Here is a 25,769-nt window from a genome sequence, read left to right on the forward strand (position 1 = left end):
TCTTTGATAAATATTGTCGACTAATCTCGAGAGCAAATTCTTTTGTACCAACTTTTCGACTATTTTTGTTGCACATGTTGTTCAAAACAGTAGCATTAGTTATGGATGATTGTATCAAGCGTAGGAAAATAACGCGTGTCAACTTTTTTGATTTTATTATCGGAAGGAGTCTGTTGCAATGCTGATCATGTACATCTACGCCCCCTATAAATTTATTATAATAAGTGAAAGCATTTGGATATTGTAAATCGGTTTTTTTCTTCTCAATTTTATCGTAACGTTTAACAGTTGATAGTGGAGTGACACCCGTAGCTGTAGAAAGAAGTGATACAGACTTTGAATCAACAACTGTTATGAAATTCATTTTACTGTCTTTTTCATGTTTCACAACATAAGTACCTTTAGGAGCTTTTTTATCTATATCCTTTTTTTATGCAACTCTGTCACTTCTAACTGTTCCAGTTGCTCTAAGACCAATGTTTTTCATATGAACTAGTAAATCTGGACTTGTGAAGAGGTTATCAAAATAAATATGGTAAAGCCATATCTTTCTAGGTGGAGTACTGATAAGTAATTGTAGCATTCCAAGAACGACCCTACTCCCCTGAGCACAGTTCGGCAAGAAATCGGATGCATTTGATTTCTTTCCGCAGTATATATCACAATCAAATAAGTAGCCATCTGCACTGCATAAAGCCCACATCTTTATCCCAAATCTAATAGGCTTAGATTTTATAAACTGCTTCAGGAAATTTCTTCCAAAATATTTCGCCATCATTTCACCATCATCAGAGCTGTCGAAAAAAATCCAAATTGTCTGATGTTTTTTCTAACAATATTTTGCATCTTCTTACTTGCCACACTTTGTCATTATCGTCCTGATCTTCAGGCATTGAGTATTTTATAGACGATTTTATTTTTTCAAATTCATGCCTCGACATTGCTGATATTACCACTTCTGATTTCAACATAGAATCAGTAGACCAATAGTCTCTTTGAGATAGCCTTCTATTGTAAATGGTGTGTATAATTATGCCAATGAATATGTTCAATTTATCCTCAGTGAAATTATAACCGTTAGCAAGAGTAGAAGATATAATGTACTTTTTACATTCTAATGAAAAAAATAGCTCGAACAGTTCAATAAACGAGTAAGATGACAATTTAGTTTTATCTTTTTCAGAGAGCAGTATTTCATTGGACAAAGTTTCGTTGAAAGGGTGTTCCTTCGGTTCCCATCTATATTAATAATTATTCTCCAACTTTTTCTGTGTTGTAGAATAATTACTCAATACTTTTTCGTAAGATTCATAATGCATAAAACCGTCAACTTCCGAATCACTGTTATTAGCCTCAGAAAAGTTATCATCTTCAAACTCATCACATCCATCAGATTCGAGAAAATCCGAGTCTTCAGAATCAACAGGATTCGGAATGTAAACAGCATCAACATCGTCCTTTTCTATGGCTTCTATTCTTTTTTTCTTCGTACGCGTTACTATCGTTGAATCAATAGCGCGTTTTTTCGTAGGATCAGGCTACAAATAGGATCACTTTTCCTTTTTCTATGCATATTTCTTAGGTATTCAAATTTTTTGAAAATCAAGAAAATATACGATACACTCTATACCGGTATTTACAAGCATTGAGAGCGCAAGTCCGCTGGGATGGTCCTTTACATACGGTTAACAAATAAGACAGTAATTTGTATGTTGCACAAAAATTATGTAACACAAAACAAAAAGGTGATTGACAAATTCAATAATTTTATCATTTAGGAGTATTGCCAAAAGCTATTGATATACAATACGTGAAATCATTAACTGGCATCATATAAATACAAGAATACATCAAGGTTCCTTGCGGTTTGAAACTTGAAATTTTTTCTCAAAAACCATGCACTTTACGAAAGATTTTCTGAGAATAGAAATGTCTTAAAAACAAACAAAGAACGCTTTCAAATTTTTTCAGAATTTTCGGACGTAATTTTTGAATTCTCAATTCAGAGACTTTTCCGAAATCCCAAAATTTTCTCGGATGATTATGAAAAAATTTAAGAGTATTTTATAACTAATTATAAGACATTTTTGTTCTTTGAAAATTTTCATGAAAATCTATAGTATTCGAGAAAAAAATTTGTAAAGTTTTAGATAAAAAATTTTCACTTCAGCCGCCATTTTGTTTATACGAAAAATTTTCACATCCGGAGAACCATACTAACTTGTAGTTAAAACCTCGAGGCCGCGACCTATAAGGGTTTTAGGCATTAAAAAAAATTCTTAGGGAACGAAAAGTCGATTTAAAAAAAAATGAAATCAGAAAATCATGTTTTTTTTATTTATTTTTGATTTTTGGACCGTAAAAGTTTTTCAGCGACAATTTTAACCAGCATCATTGGAAAGAGGACACTCGAAAACATAAGAAACAATTGTTTCTGAATTTTTTCCACGAGAATTCATGACATGAGAATAGTTCAAACTCAGGTCTCGAAAAACCGACCTGTGAGCGTTAATGGGTTAAACAGGGGAATAAGCAAAATTGATATCTTTTAGCTCTAATTTGTTATTAACCACTAAATTTTTTTATATTTTCGCATATAATTATTTATTGCCATGTGTTTGGTCGAGTTGCCCGGCCTCGCGCGGCTCGAGCCCAGGCTCCCCCCTTCCTCTATCCCCCGCCATTTGTTATTAGCTACTTCTTTTTTTAGTTTTTTGCATAACATTATTGAATGTCATATAAAGAACTGGTGTACAAAGTTTGAGCCCGCGGAACAATAGGCAACTATCTCTACTACCCTCTCTCCCTCTCTCTCACTCTCTTCTTTCACTCTATTACTCGCGTGCGCGCTCTTCTTCAGTCGACTCTCTCTCTCGCTCTCTCTCTCTCTCTTCGTTCACTCTATCACTCGCGTGCACGCTGTTCTTCGGTTAACTCTCTCTCTCTCTTTTCTGTCTTTCACTCGCATGCGCGCTATTCTTCAGTCAACTCTCTCTCTCTACAGTTGTCACATAACCTGTTCCATCTCAATCTGAATGTACCTGAGACTTCAGCAGCCACTGGTATCATCTGGCATCATTTCGCACTACATAGATTTCTCCTGCACATCGGATTCCTGCAACATCGGCTACTAAAGAACACATTGTCATCGCCTACGCACCGCTTTAGTGAGAAACATCAAAAATTTAATTTAATAATTATCGCCCCGTTATCCGGCTGTGCCCTTAATCAATTTCTCCTGTATCCGTCATCGTTGCCTCTTCGATTGAGTGATTTGTTTTGTTGTTTCTGTTAGCCATCTGACAATTTATTATTAAGCGACCTATTTCAAGTACTCATAATTCCGAGCGCCATTTATGTTCAGTTCCTCCGCTAATTAATATTCCCGCTAATTTTTCCAATTTTCCCGCGAAATTAGAAATATCTTGCATTTCATGTAACTGCGGGTAGGAGTCACGAAACTCGTTTACTCTTGTTCGCGCCAAATTTTCTATGTATCACATTAATACTATCTTGACCATTTCGACTACGTTAATTCGCTCTTTCCTCTCCAGTTTATTTACTTGTTGAGTTTAACGTAGTTCGACTCCCTCTTAATCCTCTAAACCTTAAACCTGTAATCCCTTACGATTTCTTAATGTCAATTAGAGACTGTGCTAAGTGTTACCTTCCATTACGACGACTCGACAGATCTCTTTTGTGCGGCTCCTGTAATTCGCTTTACCACCTTAACTGTATATCCCCAAATTCTAGGCCGGTATCCAAAACTACTGAATTTATATGTTGTGCTGACTCGTCACCTTCCAACCAATTACCGATCGCCAATACAGCTGCGCTATTCGCCACGCCTACCGGACACTCTCCATCTATACTCGTCCGGACCAAGAAACGCCTAGCCTCGCCTACTCAGCCGTTATTGTCGTCGGTAACCAAACACCACTGTACTGCGCCTCTTCATTCGTCACCTGAGTCCTCTGTTCCTGCAACCAACGTTTTCGCTGCGAATCAGTACCACCTTCAATCGTCGTCGCACTCAATCTCACATCAAGGCGTAGATCGCTCTACCACCATGGCGGATGCACCTGAGTGGTTCAAACAAGAGGCCCAACTAAATGCCGGCAGACATCAAGAGATGCGCGATTTGTGGTCCCAATTGCGCATGGAGCACCAGGTCAGGGATGCTCTCTTTGCAGTCACAGATGAGCCGGAACTTCTCGTCCACGGTCTTCCCTCTGACTATCAAGGCACACTCTTCCAAGCAGCAACTTCACTGCTTGTTACGCTCGGTTTTGGCGGGATGCACAATCTGCCGCAAATCATACATACGCGTGATTGGAGCCATTCTTCTGTCACTTCCCAAAGCTCTTTATCACTTCCCGGCGCTGCTCGTCGGTCTACTCGCTCATTCGCTTTTCTTGTGGACTCTCCATCAATCAGGGATAGGATTCTGCGTTTCTCGCCGAAGTTAAAGGAGCACACTGCCCAGTCCATCTTTGGTACCGGTGGACCGACGAGAGTCTACGTTCGCCCCATATGGCCGAAGCCGGTCTTCGAACTTCTCACAAAGGCGAGAAAGGTTAGTGCTGAGCTTGGTTATGCCTGGCCAGTGGTCCGTAATCTGAGAGTGTTCTGCAGGCAGACTCAGCGCTCCGAGCTGATCCCCATTTTAACTGAGGCTGACTTACGCGGGCTCGTGCCTCTCCAACGCGTGACACCCTCTGCCGTGAGGCCACCCACTCAGCATACTCATACTCACAGACGATTGTCCCGCTTACCCTCTTAGCCCCATCAAATTAATACCAACCAAATCTGACATACACTGAAATCCAACAATTTAACTGAGTCAAACTTATCTTTCACTGCTGCGCACGTCAATATTAATGGATTAAATGTACCCTCTCATTTCTCTCTTCTTGAGGCTGAAGTCCTGACCGTCCCTTACGACCTAATAGCTATTTCCGAAACCAAACTTAACGAATTTGTATCAGATGCTCACCTTGCTCTTCCGGATTACAATTTTGTACGACATGATCGTGTGGGCAAGCATTTATCACCAACTACTCAACTAACATCTTACAGTTTGCTCAATCTAATTCACCCTTTGTTCCTTATCATGACTTAATCGCTGTCTCAATCTCAGCTACATACATCAAAAATACCATGAAAACTTTTTCCTCCCGTCCTCTCCAACACATTGATCCCTCAGCCCTTAATTTGATAATCGACACTAATCTCTCAGTTTTCTCCTCGGGACCTTTACCGGGCCTCTCACACTCACTTGATCAGCTTGAATCTATCTTTACTCTCAATGTACTTGCTGCTTTTGATCAGCTTGCCCCACCTCGCAAGATCACTATCCCATCCATGAAAAAGCCCTGGGTCTCTGGGAAGCTACGATCCAAGATGCGCACACGTGATCATCTTTTCCTTCGCTACAAAAAGACAGGTTCTATTGAAGTACTTTCCCAATACCGGTTACTTCGTAATCAAATCTCAAATTCCCTAGACACTGCAAAGAATTCCTTCATTCATGACACCATCCACAATGCAAAGTCTATCACACACAAATGGGGAGCCCTCTGGGACATGGGTGTAGCTTCCAACCCTCTTCCTTCTCCACTACTCCTCTTTTCCCCTGATATTCTAAACATTTACTACGTTTCAGTTGCCTCTCGTCATCCTGCTCTAACTAAACAAGCTTTCGATGACATAATTAATGCTCCTATATTCGAACCGATTCCTGCTCATTTTCCACAATCCTTCACCTTCTCTACTGTCTCCCAGCGTGAAGTTGAGTTCGAGGTCATTGCCCTTCGCTCCAAAGGCAAAGGAAACGATGGCCTCTCCTCCCGAATGCTAAAGCTTGGTCTTAGTTCTCTAGCTCCCTTCCTCACACTTATAATAAACCAATCCATCCTCACTTCAGTCTTTCCCTCAGCCTGGAAACGCACTATCATCTGCCCTCTCTCAAAAACTAAATCACCCCAGTCTCCCTCTGATACACGGCCGATAGCTCAGCTTTGCGAGTCCTCTAAGGTCCTGGAGCGCTTACTTCACAAGCAACTCTTGAACTATCTGGAGGCCAGCAATTTCTTTGACCCAAGACAGGCTGGATTTCGCAGGGGGCACTCAACTGAGACCGCTCTGATTGGTCTGTTGGTGGATATCAGACGTGCTGTTGAGATGCGTCAGCTCACGATCCTTGTCTTGTTTGACTTCTCCAAAGCGTTTGACAGTATTCCCCATGACCTGCTTGTCCGGAAGCTGCGGGCCTGTAACCTGGCTGACTCAGCTCTTCGCTAGTTTTTTAGCTATCTGTCGGGTCGGTCGCAGGCTGTGGTTGATCGGGCGGGCTCATTGTCTGACTGGCTGCGTGTCTGTTCAGGAGTGCCCCAGGGCAGCGTTCTTGGACCTCTTCTATTTTCCATTTTCATTAATGATCTTCCCAAGGTACTGCATTTCTGTCAGCATATGATATATGCTGACGACACCCAAATTTATCATCATTGCTCTTCCTCTGAAATTATTCCAGCCCTCACCAAAGTTTAACTTGACGCCCAGGCAGTCGCAGACTGGGCTACTTCAAATGGTCTGCAACTAAATGTTTCCAAGACCCGTGTCATTGTTATCGGCAGTGAGCTTTACTTATCCTCCTTACATCTTGACTCCCTCCCCCAAATCTCCATCAATAATATCATCATTCCACTTTCCTCATCCGTAAAAAGCCTTGGACTCACGATATCCTCATCATTACATTGGAAAACTCACATGAACAATACACTCAAAAAGATCTACAGGAATCTAAATTCACTTAAGTTTTACAGGAAGTCCCTTTCGATTTCCACCCGATCCTACCTAATCAAATCCCTCATCTTCCCTCACTTCACTTATGCTTTTATTGCTTTCCACAACCTGGATAAAACCAGGCGGCTTGCTCTATAAGTTGCTCACAATGCTTGCGTCCGTTTTGCTACTGGTTACATCCCTTTCATCCCATCTTCTGACATTGAATCCCACGTCACCTTTCATAGACTACGTCTTGGATGGCTCTCCCTTGAATCTCACAGAAATATTTCACTAATCCTTCTTGCATACAAAACAGTTTGTCTTTCTCATCCCTCATACCTTACTACCTATTTCCAATCTCCAAACTGTCTTTATTTAAAACGTTCCTCTCGTAATCCACCTTCAGCTTTCTCATATCCAGCTCCACGTATTTCGACTTAGAACCTCTCTTTTACAGTTCGTTCCATGTACCTGCTAAATCAACTATCCATAACTGACTTTGACATTTCTAGATATAAGGAGCTTAAGTCATGGCTGTTCTCCCTCTTTACGGTCCTGGAACATCAGCACTTCATCCAGAGGGTCACGTCCGAATCTTTAACAAATCTCTCATCCCTTCGAAAATTACCCATAGTATCCCTTCCTTTCAACGTCTCAGCCTTCACTAACAGTCCAAATTACCTGCAGACACCTGGTTCCTACTTCTCCTATAATTTCCCTCCCTTTAACTCATAAGTCCTGGAATATTGAATCTTCCTCCGTCATCTGTCTAGATCTTATTTCTTCTTCTCCCTCTTCTCCTCCCTCTATCCTTCCAACGTAGTTGTCACATGACTCGCATTAATTGTCGTTACCAACTAGATTTATCTGCCTCCTTGAGGTCATTTCTTTTTTTTTTGAGGCCCACCTATTCTTTTTTTCTCCAGTTTTGTATTGTTAGTTATATTATTTTATCAGTGTGATATTATTGTCTCACACTCCGTCATTTCTTATTGCCTTTCTTATTGCGTTTTATCCTGTTATGTTTCTTGTTATAATGCCAATGTATAGCGTATGTTATCTAATGTGTTTTATTGTTTTATTATTATTGCGTATTATTGGTTTATTAATGTTTGTTATTGCTTATTATTATTGTTATTTTATTGTTTTATTGTTTTATTCCTGTAATAGCACTTTATTTTTCTTGAAGCCTACGGGGTTATACCCCATGGCTGAATAAAAATGGTTTAATCTAATCTAATCTCTTCCTTCTGTCTATAACTCGCGTGCGCGCTATTCTTCGGTCAACTTTCTCTCTCTCTTCTTTCTGTCTATCACTCGCGTGCGCGTTCTTCTTCAGTCAACTCTCTCTCTCACTCTCTCTCTCTCTCTCTCTCTCTCTCTCTTCGTTCACTCTATCACTCGCTTGCGCGCTGTTCTTCGGTTAACTGTCTCTCTCTCTTCTTTCTATCTTTAACTCGCATGCGCGTATTCTTCGGTCAACTCTCTCTCTCTCTTTCTTCTGTCTATCACTCGCGTGCGCGCTATTCTTCGGTCAACTTTCTCTCTCTCTTCTTTCTGTCTATCACTCGCGTGCGCGCTCTTCTTCAGTCAACTCTCTCTCGCTCTCTCTCTCTCTCTTCCTTCTATCTATCACTCGCGTGCGCGCTATTCTTCGGTCAACTCTCTCTCTCTCTCTTCTTTCTGTCTATCACTCGCATGCGCGCTATTCTTCGGTCAACTCTCTCTCTCTCTTCTTTCTATCTATCACTCGCGTGCGCGCTATTCTTCGGTCAACTCTCTCTCTCTCTTCTTTCTGTCTATCACTCGCGTGCGCGCTTTTCTTCGGTCAACTCTCTCTCTCTCTCCTTCTCTCTCTTCTTTCTGTCTATCACCAGAAATATATTACAATCTATAGTAGTAAAATACAATGCGAAGAGGAAATTCCAAAAACAGAATCGAATAAATACTTTGCTCCAGAATTTGTTGAATACTCTATAAAAAATGGATTCCGTATATAGTGATGTCGAGTGGATTAGATTTGGATTTAGTAGATAACACTATCTCAAGAGTAAGCAATGCCTACACCGAAAGCTCCACAAAAGTTATGAAAAATAAAGTTCTGAATGGAAATACTACGTGTTGTATTGGTGATGTAATACGCGTACTAGATAAAAGCAGACAAGAAACGGCAGTTTTCATTAAACTCAACCCATGTATAAAATGAACAAGATTATCGAATAAGAAAGCTAAATATACAGTAACTGTTGCTAACCCGTACTTAAAAGAGACGTGGGATAGAAAGTCGTCAGCAGACACTAAGATAAATATCAAAAAGCATGGTAAAAAGAGCCATCTTAATGCATCAACGTATTATTCATGAAGCAAAAAAATTACGTAAAGTAGAAGAAAACTGAAAGAATGATTTGGAAACAAAAGAGTAACAGAAAGTACAGATTAATGGGAGAAAAATAAGTAAATATAGTACAACTGTGGCGAAAATAGAGTTGATGGCACAGAAAATAACAGAAAAATATTTGCAAATACGTGCTCTTACGGTAACCGATAAAAAGAAGAAATCAGATCAATCAACGAACAAAAGAAAATTCGAAGGAGATGATCGTTAAAATCTTAACATAATCGATCTTACTAATAAAGACAAAGAAATTACGTGTGAGAGAATTCCAACTCAGGATGTAAAATTTAATAATATGAATATTGATAACACAGGCCAACAAAATTTGACAAAGGTTCAGAACCAGAGACCAGACATAATATATTCGAAGGATTTTGATGCGCTGAATCCAAATCCGACATCAGAATTGCGCCACCACGTCAGGATTTTGTTGCGCCACCACGTCAGGATTTTGAGATATCCTAACCCAAAAGTGCGAAAATCAAGTTTTTTTGGCTATATACGGTACCTTATAACATTGCGAATAATTTTTTTCGTGCAAAATTGACAACGGCATCTAAAAAGCAATTCTTATCGTACAAAAGCACTAACAATGTTTAGTTTATGTCTTCTTTTATCGTCAATTGAAATGTACTACTTATCAATTGGTTTATACGGCAACGCAATGAATTTCGACTATTATAACTCAAATCCCTGATCTTGGAGCATTGTAACGTGCAGGGCAATAAACCTTGCCCACTTAACCCTAAATCCCTTAACCCCTGAGCCCTGTGACCCTCGATGTAATAATCCCCGTCCCCTTAACCCCAAATATTTTAACCCAAGAAGGTTATAACAAGCGCGACAATAAAACCTGCCAACTTAACCCCGAATTTCTTGACCTCGGAATCCTGTTATCTGCGATACAATAGCCCTAGATTCCTTGTGCCGCAAATTACTGGGCTCAGGCATTAAGGGATTTCCGTAACGGCATCGAGGGTTATAACATCACAGGTTTCAGGGCTACAGGGTTAACGGATTTAAGGTTAAGGGGACAGTTAAAGGTTAAGGGGTGGGGGATTTTTGGGCTAACAGATTTAGGGTTATGGCCACGGAGATTATAGCCTTCTAGAATATCTCGGAATACTGACGTGCTGGCGCAATTCTAAGGTGGGATTTGGATTTAGCGCATCGAAATTCTTCGGGTGCGTTATGTATAGTTTTTGGTTCTGAAGTTTGTCGGCCTGTGACAGACAGACAAATATTAGAATTAAAAATTTAAATATTTTGTTTAAATAAATTTAAATGTACAAATCTGACATCAAACTCGTAATCAGTGACCCCTAAAACCATGGAAATGAGGTGCAACTCGCAAAAATATTCAATTGTGCAAAAATTTATTTAAACAAATTGCTTGAATAAAATAAGTTTTGAAAATCTGATATCCTATACGATCAGCGGAATCAAAAACCGTGAAATTGTTACGTCTTACGACGCATCCTTTTTATAAAATGCACATTCGCGAAATTCAAAGCTACTAAACTATTCGCACGTCAACAAAAAGCTAACTAAACACGAGGTAAATGACTCTCCGAAATTAAGCCTTACGACGCATCCTTTTTGTAACATATGCACATTCAAAACTGCTAAACTATTCACACGACAGCAAAAAGCTGTCGAAATACACTCCGCAATTAAGTCACCAAAACGCAAGAATTTATAATCAGCGAAAACAAAATGTCACACAATATCGCAATACTGACCTGAAAAGAGCTATAAAAGATATAAAAAGCAATGAACAAATTACTCTCGGCAGTTGATCAGTAGTCCGTCAGTCAGTCAATAAGTACCTGTAACACTCAACTCTGTACACACCGGTCCGACAATTGGTGATCATTGTACTTAATAAACTCGCGACTGTTACAAAGTAATATCGTGCAAGTAATTATTCAACAACCTACCCAAAATAATTCAATAAGCAGTTAGAGCCTGCTACATTTAAACAATTAAACAAGCAGTTAGAGCCTGCTACATTTATTCAATTCAACAAGCAGTTAGAGCCTGCTACACTCATACAATTCAACAAGCAGTTAGAGCCTGCTACATTTTATCAACAATAAAAACTACGATTATCAAGGTAGTACAATTATCAGATATACATTTCCACATACATTTATTATAAGTGAGACATATCCAACCACTAGTCAACATATTGGAACGTCTCATTCATTAGCTATTCGTAGTTGATGCACGAGACGTAACAATTGGTTCCGGTACGAAAAATACATTCGATTGAGATAAAGAAAATTATTTTGATACATATCAAAACTTAGTTCTTATTAATGAATTAATACATCAAACGGAAAAGAGAGAATTCGAAAACCGCGGATATACGAGTAGGTGTTGTATTACAGAAGTAAACAGCACACGTCACTTTCTTCATAGTGACCGAATTTCAAAATTGCAATTTTGCAAAATTGTGAAATTAAGATAACAGCAGAAATAAGTGACCGAGAAATAATTTTCAACTAGTAGGTCAAATACCATACGTAGATAGAATTTCCTTTTTTCTTTTCTTTTTCCCCTTTTTTATATTATTTTTGCCATCTCAATAAGTAATTCTGTTTCCATATACTTCTACCATAATTTTTTACTAACAATAATTTTTCTTATTTTATATATTATCCCTGCTTCACTCTATTTTGATTTTGTCGAATTCCCTTTGTTTATTCCGTTTATTACGAAAGTGCAATAAATGAGCAAGAAGTCCAGCACAACGAAGGACACATCATCCATAATTAGGAAAACTTACGCGATCACAAATCGATAAGAATCCAAAATTAGAAGACCTTTTAGAAAAAGGACTGGATGAGATAGCTTTCAAAAAGAGTAACAAGCTACAAAGATCGCCGATTAAGACCAAGACCCAAGAAGAAATCGTAGGAAAAGAGAAAAACACAGGAGCAATAAAGAAAATCATACCAACAGCTGACCAATTAGTTGATTTAACAGAAAAATAAACAAACAAAACCGACTACACTGATTCAAACAAATATTCACTATTAAACCAGACGTTTGACACATTTGACTCAGAAAAACACGATAGATATTCAGACATTAGAGGATTTTTAGGTGAACAAAGTCTAATATTAGGGACACCAAAAGATATATTATTCAGCATAAACACAAACGAAGAATCTGTCTACACAAAATATGCATTATCAAAAAACTCTGACGAACCTATTAACCAACAGCAGAACATCGAAGACTCAAAAAAAGACATTAGAAAAATAAACAAAACACAATACATAAACGAAAAGGAGAGTGAAAGAAACACTCAGCAAATTCAAAGACAAATTCAAGGAAACCAACGTATCACAAGTCCAGCAACAAACCCAATAAATATGGCAAATTCACACCCAATCAAATTATCACTCAAGGAATTGGTAAATTATATTCCGGACTTCGATGGCAAAAATATGCCACCCGCAAAGTACTATACATCAGGAGACTACGACGAGTAAAAAATTTAGTAGATGACCAAGATGAACACAATGTAGTAGAACTATTGAAAGTGAGAATGAAGGGAGAAGCAGAAGAAGCTTTAGGAAACAGCTGTGTAAAAACAATAGACGAATTAATTACAGCAATACGAAGTCTATACCCAATTCAAGAAGACATACACGAACTGCGTGCTAGGATACGCAAAATAACGCAAGGAAATACAGAATCAGTTATTCAATACACAAATAGATTATGTCAATTAGTATTAGAAATAAAAGAAATATACAGAATACAAGAAACAAATGAAATAGCCAGGAAGAATTTCTACGAAGAATTAGATGCGGACACAGCAAAATGTTTTAAAAAAGGAGTGCGAACGGAGATAAAATACGAACTGGGCAACGAAACAACATTACAAGAAATGTCCAAAAAAGCTATAGAAATTGAAAATGACATAAATATTAGAAAAGCAACAGACAATGTGACAATTAATAACACATATGCCGAATACAATGATTATTATAATAGACCTGAACTACCAAAAAAAATCATGATATGTCAAATTTGCCATGACCCCCAACACGAAGCGCTATTTTGCCATTCTGCAGCATGCGTCTATTGTAAAGGATCAGATCACTTTTCTAATAATTGTAAAAATTCATTAGACAAAATCAATTTGATATGCAAATACTGCAGCCAAAAAAGACATTCAATAAGCGCTTGCCCACTGAACAAACGAAGAAATATCCATTGCCAATACTGTCAAGAATTAGGACATGAGGTAGGTCAATACCCCTACATTGCCGACTACATAAAATGCTGGAAATGTGGAGAAACAGGACATGAAGCCATCAAGTGTAAAAATAAGATCACACAAATGGTAAACAAATGCGATATTTGTGAAGAAGGAAGTCATTCAACGCAAGAATACCCTGAGGTCTTTTGTAAAAAATGCAATAAAAAAGGTCACTCTATAAAATTTTGCACAAAAGGTAAAAATAGATCACCTTATAGAATATGCACCCTATGCCAAGAACAGGGACATGAAGAACAAGATTGTGAAAAGCGCGAATATTTTTCACAGAACAAAGAAACAAATCAAGTTACAAGTGCCAATTATGTGATCAATTAGGTCACACAGCAAAGTTCTGCAGAAAAATCGCGAATACACAACAATCTGAAAACCCTCAGCAAAATCAGCAAAACTATAACACCTACAATAGAAACCACAACAACGGCTACAGAAACAATTTTAACAATGATCAAAGAAAAAAATTCTGCGCTTATTGCAAAAATATAGGTCACACAGCAAGTGAATGTAGGAAACTACAAGCACTAAAAAATTATCCACCTCAAAATATTTCAATCACATGCGAAGGTTGCAACGAAACAGGACATAACATAGATAACTGTGAAAAAATTAAAAGATTACAAGAAGAAAGAATATTTTGCAGAATCTGTAAAGGTGTCGGTCATACAACAGAACAATGTCGCAAACATGGGACAAACTCGGAAAACTCTGGAGCTCCTTTGGGAAGGAAAGCCTAAAGAATGAGCAGACAATAAATACGTTCCACGACAAAACACTCACTCTCCCAACACAAACAAAACATCACATAGATACATACAGCAAATTCAAAGAAAATATAAAGGAAATAGAGAGTACCATGCTACAGACAGATATAGCTAAAAATAGTACTGATATTAACCAACAAATTACAAATGACTGTACCAAAATATACATTATCAAACTAAAAAACCTGCTCAAGTACATAGAAATAGTTGAACCAAATTCGAATAACAAACTGCAACTACTAGTAGACAGTGGAGCACAACTAAATATTATCAAGAATAGCAGCATTCCACAAAAGCATTTAAATGGAAATGAACAAATATCTATATCAGGAATCACAGAAGACGCCATAAGAACAATAGGTTCAACACAAATGTATATTGCAGATGAACCATTTGATTTCCATGTAGCACCAGATAACTTTTCTATTCCTTACGATGGAATAATAGGAATACTACTGTGGGCAAAAAGTAAGGTGAATTTGTTTGTAAAATGAAAAATCTTTATTTATTCTTCTACATCAATGTCATCCCCTTCGAAGTAATCCCCTCCCGATAAAATACACTTATGCCAACGTTTTTTCCAATCCTCGAAACATGCCAAATAGTCCCTTTCCGGTATAGCCATCAGCGCCTTCTTCGATTCAGCTCTTATCTCCTCAATCGACTCGAAACGCGTTCCCCGGAGTGGTCTCTTGAGTTTTGGGAATAGCCAGAAGTCACACGGAGCCAAATCAGGCAAATACGGTGGTTGCGGAACGATATGCGTCGAATTTTTGGCGAAATGGTCACGAAGAACGAGTGCAAGAAATTGAGCGTTTTCGGTACCAAACGAGATTTGACTTTTCGTAGGCCCAAATGGTCTTTCAAAATTGTTTTCACAGATCCTTCTGATATTCCGATCATATCAGTAAGGTCTCTAACAGTCAACCGACGATTTTCGAGCACTAATTCCTTCACTTTATTGACGTGTTGGTCATCTGTTGACGTCGATGGTCGTCCGGAGCGCTCCAAGTCATCAACACGTTCTCGACCCTCTTTGAAGTCTTTGTAGCACTTATAAACATTTTTCTGCGACATGGTAGAATCACCAAAGGCCTTCCGCAACATCCTCAACGTTTCCGCAGCCGAAATTTCATTCCGCAAACAAAATTTGATGGCACTTCTTTGCTCAATTAAATCAGACATTGTAAAAATCGAAACATGCACTCTTGGTCGTTTGGTAAACACAAGCGTAAATATATTACTGATGATGACATTGACATGAAATTTGTCCCAGATGTCATTCGCAGTCCTACCAACTCAAGAAAAAAAGAACTAGCCCGAAATGTTAAGCCCGCGAAGTTCAAATTGAAAATTCACCTTACTTTTTGCCCACAGTAGTAAATGCCTTATCCAAACACAAATTAAGATTAAATAGAGGTTACTTGGAAATAAATAATCAAAAAGTGCCATTAAAAGAAATCACTAGCAGAAATCAAACAAACACATTTACAGTACAAACATCAAAAGAAATTAATGAACATCATGACACATGGAAACCCATAGCATTTGATAAAAGATACATAGTAAGCAAAAATGATATCAAAACAAATACGATTACACACAGCAAAGAAGTATCAATACATAAAGATGTAACTCAAATCTTAAATATAATAAGTGACATACAAAAAGAAACGAAAAATAGTACGAATGATCGAATATATGGGAATCCAGAAACAAAAATATTATCTCAACCTAACTATCACTCAAGCTTGGCACAATTTATTGGAAATCTTAATAAAGCCCTGGAAGACGAATCGAATGAAACCGAGGAAAATTATATTATTAATGATTATTCAAATTTTTGCGACACGTTAAGAGATAACGTTGCAGGAGAGATTGACAGAAAATATGACAAAATGACGAACCAGCAAATTCACATTATGAATGATATAGAAAATAACTTCAAAAACATCAAGGAAAAATTCACACCTGAAGAAACAAATTTAAAATCGACACATATATTTACAACTACGCACAACGAAATTACACAAAAAGAGACACAAGAACATGAAATAACAATACGACGAAAGCAATTGATAGATACAATAAATTTAGAACACCTGACTCAACGAAAAAAAGAAAACATAAAAAATTTAATACTGTCATTTGAAGACATATGCTGTTAGAAGGAGATAAACTTGGCCAATGCAACATAGAAGAACATGAAATCAATTTAACTGATGATAAACCAGTATATGTTAAACAATTTCCTCTGCCATATACACTCAAGCAAATCGCATGTGATGAAACAAAGAAGCTAATTACAAATAACTTAATTAGACCCTCAACAAGTGCATTTAACGCGCCAGTATGGATTGTGCCAAAAAAGGGATTAACAAAAGACGGAAAGAAAAAATGGAGAATGGTGATAGATTATCGAAAATTGATTGCAAAAACTATTCCAGACCCATATCTTATACCCAACATATTGGAAATTTTCGACTGCATAGGAAAAAACAAAGTTTTTACCACCATCGATATGGTTTCCGGATTTCATCAACTAAAAATGAAAGAGTCAGATATACATAAAACGGCATTTAGTATCCCGGGCTTGGGACGTTTTGAATTCAAAGTATTACCTTTCGGACTAATAAACTCACCTAGAGTCTTCCAAAGAGCACTAACAAAAGTACTCGGAGACCTATTGGAAAAAGGGTTCTGCTACCTGTACATCGATGATATAATTATCGTTGCAAATACGGTTGAAGAACATAATGAAAGATTCAAACTCATAGCAGAAAAATTAAGAACAGCAGGATTAAAAATTGAAACGAGTAAATGCAAATTGTTCCAAAAGGAAGTAGAATTCTTAGGCCACATTATAAGTGAAGAAGGTATCAAAACAGACCCAAAGAAAATAGAAGCAATAAAGAAATTTTCTATCCCGAAAACTATCAAAAATATCAGAGAATTTTTAGGCCTAACAAGCTATTACAGACGCTTTATTGGACACTTCTCACAAATAGCAAAACCTATCATAGATTTACTGCAAAAAGAACAACCATTTATTTGGACTGAAGAAAGACAAGAAGCTTTTGAAAAATTAAAAAAGGCCCTATGCACAACTCCAGTTCTTCAAAAAACCATTCATCATTACGAGATCGGTGATGACAGACCAATAGCATTCGCATCAAGAATCTTAAAATCAGCAGAAAAAAAAACCATACATACGAAAAAGAAGCACTTGGCATAGTATTCGCAATAAAATAATTTAAAAATTACATATATGGAAACAAATTTACCGTCGTTAGTGATCACAAACCTTCAAATCAGCAGACAACAATTCAAGAGTACAAAAATGGAGATTAAAACTGGCAGATTATGATTATGATATTATCTACAAACCTGGCAAAATAAACACAAATGCCGATGCACTATCACGAAATCCGATAGAAGATATAAAAATAAACGCAGTTACCAGAGCACAAAAAGCAAAACAAGAATCAAAAGAAATAATAACAAATGAACAAGAAAAACACGAGGAACAAATCAAAATAACAAGCAAACAAGACAAAGAAAAAGAAAATAGAAATAAAAATATTACACAAGCACAAGTACATATGGAAAATGACGAAAATACAACACAGAAACAACATAACATTCGATTTACGAAAAAACCCATCGAATCAAGAAAAGACAACATTATACATTTTATCGACAACAAACATCAATCATTAGATAACGCAACAGAAAGACTAATAAAAATCAAACAGATACAACCAGACAAAAATCTACAACCCCAGGAAATTGAAATAATACAGTCAAGAACAAAAAATATCTTTATAGCCTGTCTTGACACAAGACAGTCCGCTATGAGGATAAAGGAGAATCTCAAAGGTCTCTTCAAATTATTAAGAACATTAATAATTCGCAAGAAAATAAAAACATTCAGCATCTCAAGAGACCTACAATTAAAAAACATACACTGGACCGAAATAGAAAACATTCTAGCAACAACATTCGAAACTTATAAAACTAAAATTATCATTTGCCTAAATTACATCGACTACGTAAAAGTCACAGACCGAGACAATATATTCGAACAATATCACTCAAACGCACTAGGAGGACATTCGGGAATCAACAGAACATGGAACAGAATAAAGAACAAATACTATTGGGAAAATCTGAAAACTGATATAGAGAACCGTATTAAAAATTGTGAAATTTGTCAAAGAAACAAACTAAAAAGAATAAAAACTAGACAACCAATGATAATAACGGACACTCCCATGAAAACATTCGACAAAATCGCAATGGACATAGTAGGACCTCTAAACGTTACTAATAATCAGAACAAATACATTCTTTCTATACAAGACCTACTCTCAAAATTCATAATAGTTGTTCCACTCATTGATCAAACCGCAGAAACAATTGCAGACGCCCTAATCAAAAGATTTATATGTATTTTCAGTTCACCAAAAGCAGTCCTCACCGACAGAGGAGCAAACTTTACAAGTAAAATTTTAAAAGCCATTGCTCGTAGATTTAAATTTGCAAAGAAAGAGAACATCACCCCCTTTGTGAATATTTGAAAAATTTTTCTAGTAAAAAAATTGAGTGGGACAATTTATTAGAATTAGCCCAATTTCATTACAACACAAGCGTTCACAGCGCACATAGATTTACTCCGCATGAACTGGTCTTCGCTTATCCACCACGATTACCATCTAGTGAACCGTTAAAAACTTCAGAACAATTGCCAACATTCAATAATTATCTATCAACACTTATACAAAACATGCAGGATATTGCATGCTTAGCGCGAGAAAACCTCATAACAGCAAAAGAAAAATCAAAAAAATATTATGATCGCCACATAAACCCTTGCAATTTCAAAATAGGAGATCAAGTGTGGCTCATTAAAGAACCTAAACCAGGAAAATTAGAAAAGTATCACAACCTGGGTCCCTTGAAATATTAAACATCACAGATAAATATAATGTAACAATAAATAAGGGTGGAAAACCGAATACAGTTCATGCTAATAAATTAATATTACACAAGAGTATATAAACTGATAAACCTTTCTCTGTTTTAGGACAAACAAATCATGTATTCAAAAATAATGTTATTCATTACATTCTTTCAAATTACTTATGCATACATTGGATATCACTGTGGCACCACAAACACTAACATCACAACATTCTCCCTACTGGACGCTGACGAATGCGACTTTAACGCCGAAACCATAAACTCAACAATAGTAAATATAGAACTTATCCAAGCAGCCGAATTTAGAAATGTTCCAGTACATCAATGCAAAATTGAAATCCATCGGACAGTATACCAATGCGGATTATTCGGACACCTCGAACCTGAACAAAACGGAGAACAAGAATACTTGTATGAATTGAGCCATGAACAATGCCAAACTATCAACGAAACGAGAATTTTTTAGTATGACAATTTTCATACAATTACCGATTTGAAAACGCCACGACAACCAAGAGCATAGATTTCGCTGGCGATGCAGGAAGCTGCAGCGGCGTAGTCTACGCAGACAGGTTCGGATCATGAAATAAGGTGCTTGTTCAAGGCACAATTAAAATCACATTAATACAAGCCTATGCGAAAATTTGTCTGAGTAATGACAAATTACATTTAAGCTCAGGAACGACGTGTAAATGTGTAAATAAACACAACTTGCGTAGACTCTGATGGGGGTTATACATTTTGGGACATTTTACCTCAGGAAGAATGTTTTACTAACACTTATGATATTTTATATAAAGGTCCAGTAACAAAATATTTTAACACATACAATAACGATATAATATACATGGTAAGCACTAGCGACACGACCTTTGCTTTAACAGCCAAAGATAAAATATTGAAATGTTACAGAGAGTTCATAAGAACAGAACACCCAAAACTCTTTATCGCGGAAGAAAACAATAACTTCAACAAATACAAATTCGATAAAGATACTGTTACTAGCAAAAGCAAGGTCAACATAGATTTATTCACATACGTAAATTTTAAATTTGTATATGTCGAAAAGCATTTGGGCAGACAGCTGAACGATCTTTACAGAAAAACCATTATAGATAGGTGCGAAGTAGAGAAGAAAACAATACCAAACTCCCTATCCCTTGCAACCCTCTCCCCTGACGAATTCGCATACAACATCATGAAGAAACCTGGATATATTGCCAGGATCGCAGGAGAAGCAGTTCATGTCATAAAATGCACCCCTACTGAAGTGAAGGCACAGCACCTTAGCGAATGCTACAACGAATTACCAGTAATTTCAGGCAATGCAACCTGGTTTCTTACTCCAAAAACACATATCCTCAAAAGAAAAGGTACTCCAATGAACTGCAACTCCATAATACCTACATACTACAAAGTAAACAACAAATGGATAAAACTAACGCCCAAACCAATGGAAACAATACCACCACAAACACTCAAATCTAACACAAACATAAAATGGAAATTTGAATCTATAGATTCATTAGCAACTAGCGGCATATACTCACAACAAGAATTGGACTAACTACAACAACAAATAATGTTCCCCATGGAAAAAGCATCTCTGTTAAATATTATAGCTAAAGAAATATCAGGAGAAGGAACAACAAAGGACATTTTTACAGAAAATACACTTACAAAATTGGCTGAAAGCACGTGGAATCACATATTCAACAAACTAATCACGTGCGGATCAATCTCGTCAGTAATCATAATGATATTAATATTACTGCAAATAATAAAATTGACGTTTGACACCATCATCAGAGGATATACGCTGCACATGGTTTATGGCTGGTCTATGAACCTACTATGGGCCTTCTTCAGCTCAATAACCCACCTGCTAATGATACTAGGACGACAAAACCATGAAAGTATGACAACAAATAACAAACAAAACGTAGAAATTCAACTAGACACAATACACACAAACCTGAACGACACAGACGTCAAGATACAAATTTACCCTGAAATCCACTGTCCTATTCCTCAACAAAACTTACCGCTCGAATCAACAATAATCAAATACAAACATGACCTATTTTCAACAAAAGTCTAATTGTCGTGTTGTTCAGTACCCCAAATGCTTTACGTCATGGCCACATTTTAAGCGGGGAGGGAAGCGAAATATTCGCTTTAGGAATCTAAATTAAAAACAAATTCCTTATCTAAAAAACAAAAGAAAAATATATTTTTTTTACAATTATGTTTACAAATATAATTACACTCATATACAACTACATTTATATCGATGGTCTACACTTGGACCTATAATTACATAAAACCTCCACACATACTCGACGAAAACCGTTACAATACACTAACAAATCATAAAAAAATAATTCGCGAAGATTCCAAGTATCTTCATCTGGACCGTACTCCCCCAAGAAGAAGGCCGTCTGCGTCCCTCGATCGCAATGCCTCAGAGTACGCACTAATTTCCATCTCTGAAACTAACAAGCAAATAGGAAACAAATTAATCAGACATATCAATATACCAATATACAAACATACATTGTAAAACACTTACATCTATTCTCACATATTTTCGGGTCCTGGGCTTAGGCGCGACTGGTCAAGGCAAGCCCTCCCGTCTGGCTTTCTTTACCGCACGGGAATACTGCCAATCCGCAAACTAGAATAAAGAAATATAATGATAATAATAACAACGAATAAGAAATCAATTTGTAAAATACTTACGCAGACGAATGACGCTTCCTTGGAAATCCAAACATTGTAAAAATTGAACTGTACAAAGTCGAGCAACCGCGCTCCTCATATACTAAATAAATGCACACACCGCAAAAATTTCTGTATAAACCGCTAGTAGCTTTGAATTTCAGAAGTATTTTTATGCAAACATTGCAATATCTTAGGTCCTGGGGTGTTACGTCTTACGACGCATCCTTTTTATAAAATGCACATTCGCGAAATTCAAAGCTACTAAACTATTCGCACGTCAGCAAAAAGCTAACTAAACACGAGGTAAATGACCGGTCCGACAATTGGTGATCATTTTACTTAATAAACTCGCGACTGTTACAAAGTAATATCGTGCAAGTAATTATTCAACAACCTACCCAAAATAATTCAACAAGCAGTTAGAGCCTGCTACATTTAAACAATTCAACAAGCAGTTAGAGCCTGCTACATTTTATCAACAATTAAAAGCTACGATTATCAAGGTAGTACAATTATCAGACATACATTTTCACATACATTTATTATAAGTGAGACATATGCAACCACTAGTCAACATATTGGAACGTCTCATTCATTAGCTATTCGTAGTTGATGCACGAGACGTAACAAAATCTTTCATTCGTTTTTGAAATTCTGTAGATAGATGATATAGAATATTACGTAACTTGAAATGTATGATTGTATGCTGAAGCTGAGATAGGTGAAAACTGATATAACTGATTTTGTGACATGCTAATCCTTCCGTGTTAGAGATCAGGTTTGAGTGGCGGGCTAACGGTTGAATTTCTTGTAAATGCTATTATCTTATTTTCTTCTACTTTATTTATTATAAGAATATTTATCATAAGAACATTTTTTATCCTCTTTGTTATTTATTATAAGAAAAATGAGTTCCAGAATCCCTTGTGCAAGAAAAATTGATACATTTTGTTATGTTTGTGGGCAGTTTGAAACAACTTCTTATCGACGATCGATTAATGATTCAATCAAAACTCTATATATGAAATGATATAAGGTTCCGATCGACAATTTAGATAAGACATGGGTACCATCTTCAATTTGTAATTCTTGCAGACTTGCTATGTTGAAGTGGGATGATAATAGCAGCAATATGACTGTTATTGAACCGACCATCTGGCGTGAGCCCAAGGACCATGAAACTGATTGTTACTTCTGCTTATGTAATACAACGGATTTCAATAAACAAAATTAAAATAAAATCATCTACCCTGCGGTAGCGAGTGTAACATCAGCCAAAGTAGGAAAAGTAAGTAAACCCGGAAAAGAAGTTGGTTCGGCAAAAGTTGAACCGATGGATATTGATACAACTGAAGATGTCTTTTTTGAAGATAGTTCTGATGACGAGAGTCCTAAGCTTTTTGACCAAAGTTCGTTAGATGATTTTATTCGAGACCTCAATCTTCCAAAGGATAAAGCTGAACTCTGTGCTTCAAGACTCCAAGCAAGGAAGCTATTATTACCTGGAACAAAAGTGTCAATTTACAGAAACTGAGAAGAGGCGTTCATAAAGTACTTTACAATGGAGGATGTGATGGTGTACTGTAATAACATCGAAGAATTCGTTAACTTGTATATCCAAGATTTGTACAAGCCAGAAAACTGGTGTCTCTTCATTGATTCTTCCATACAAAGTCTCAAAGCTGTGTTACTACACAACGGAAATGAGTATGCGGCACTTCCTGTAGGTCACTCAACTGCACTAAAAGAATCATACAATAGTTTTCAATTTCTACTGGAAAAAATAAATTACAAGACTCACAATTATCTTGTTTGTGGTGACTTTAAGATGATAAATCTTATAGTTGGTTTGCAGTCGGGAAATACCAAATTTCCGTGTTTCCTCTGCCTTTGGGACAGCCGTGCAAGAGATAAGCATTGGGTAACAAAAAAAGGCCCACAATATCAGAATGATAAATAGGTTCTCATAATGTCGCCTACGTAGGTCTTGATGATAGGGAAAGAGTATTACTGCCACCACTTCACATCAAATTAGGTTTAATGAAACAGTTTATGAAAGCCTTGAATAAAGAAGGTAAATGTTTCAATCATTTGAAAGCCACATTTCCGAAATTGAGTGATGCAAAAATTAAGGAAGGCATTTTCGTTGGGCCTGATATACGAAAACTCATAAAAGATGATACATTTATCGAAACCATGACTCTCGTTGAAAAAAATGCTTGGTTGAGCTTCAAAGATGTTACAGAAAAATTTTTAGGCAATAATCGAGACCCGCAGTTTGAAACTATTGTGTCTAACATGTTACAGAATTTCCGAAAAATGGGTTGTCTAATGAGCCTTAAAATACACTTCCTTCATTCTCATTTAGACCATTTCCCAGAAAATCTTGGAGCATATAGTGAGGAGATGGGTGAACGAATTCACCAAGACTTTAAACAAAAGGAACAACACTACCAAGGAAGGTGGGACGAAAAAATGATGGCCGACTACTGCTGGTCATTGAAAAGGGATAATAATAACCCTACTAGTCACAAACGTAAATCTCTTCAATGATCGTTTCAAATGAAGCGCCAACGTTTTCACAAAAAGAAAGCATAACATCACAGAATAGGCGGTTATGTGTATAAGAATATACATTCTAAAGATTTTCAGCTTCTTAGTGTAACCTCTCTAACTACATTGGAGCTTAGGTTGAAATGCTATGGATTACAATCCACTTAAATTAATTTGTCCTGTGCATGACCCTCACTGTTCACTGCATTTAGTTTAACCTGTTGTGAGTTTAACGCTCGCAGATCATAGCGAACGTAAGTTCACCTGTAGTGGTCTAGAGCTCGAAGGTTACTGCGCATATAGGTTATACTGTCGTGGATTCTAGTTTGCAAGTTATATCGTACTCAATATACCTGCTGCGGATTATAGCGCGCTTAAATTAACCTGTAGCAGGTTATAGCGAATTTAGGTTAACTTGCCGTGATTTTGAGCTTGCAGGTTATAGCGCACTTGAGTCAACCAGCCGCGTATTATAACGCACTTAGCTCAACCTCTCGCGGGTCATAGAGCGTTTAGGTTAACTTGTCGTGGTTTTAAGCTGAGTGTAGGTTATAGCGCACTTACGCAATCCTGTCATGGTTTTGAGCTTGCAAGTTATAGCGCACTTAAGTTAATCTGTCGCTGGTTCTGGAGTTATAGGATTTTCAGTGCATTTAGGTCATAACCATCTGCCTTAGCCTGCCCTAAATATATAGCTGCCATTTTAGAGTGCATCTAATAAATTCAGCTAGATTCGTCGTAAATTAGTACAATGGTAGACCTTTATATGCCAGTGTAAGTTTTTTCTACTAATGAAGATTGCAAAAAAAAATCAAGATTTTTCATACTCCAGTATAAATCAATTGATGAATGGCACATTTCAATTGACGGTATCTCTGCTGGAAAAAGACATAAAAAAATCGGTAATGCATTTTGTCGGCCAAGAGTTGCTCTTTCAGATGCCGTTGTCAGTTTTGCATGAAAAAATTTATTCACAATGTTATAAGGTACCGAATATAGCCAAAAAAACGTGATTTTCGAACTTTAGGTTAGGATATATCAAAATCTTGATGTGCTGGCGCAATTCTGAGCTCGGATTTGGATTCAGCGCACTAAAATCCTTCGGGTGTACAATGTCTGGTCTCTGGTTCTGAAACCTTGTTAGTCTGTGTAATCATTCAGAAGAACAGATGAAAAAAGATATACAGGGTGTCCCATTTTAAAGGAACCACCCCGAAATTTTCGACGGTTGGCGTTGTACAAAAAAATTGTTCAGACAACAGTTGTTTGG

At 37.0% G+C, this 25,769-nt stretch overlaps 1 protein-coding gene across 1 annotated transcript in view; it reads right to left on the reverse strand.

Annotated features, from left to right (window-relative positions):
• Positions 1 to 1,244: 1,244 nt before the first annotated feature.
• Positions 1,245 to 25,769, reverse strand: part of LOC131668758 (uncharacterized) — a 47,750-nt gene continuing 23,225 nt past the window's right edge. Inside the window, exon 3 of the mRNA XM_058943180.1 lies at positions 1,245 to 1,538. Within this exon, the coding sequence (XP_058799163.1) occupies positions 1,245 to 1,538 (294 nt within the window). The remainder of the gene's footprint in view (positions 1,539 to 25,769) is intronic.

The sequence above is a fragment of the Phymastichus coffea genome, unplaced genomic scaffold (genome assembly GCF_024137745.1).
Source record: "Phymastichus coffea isolate CEN01 unplaced genomic scaffold, Cenicafe_Pcof_1.1 PCOF00006, whole genome shotgun sequence".
In the NCBI taxonomy this organism is placed as follows: Eukaryota; Metazoa; Arthropoda; class Insecta; order Hymenoptera; family Eulophidae; genus Phymastichus; species Phymastichus coffea.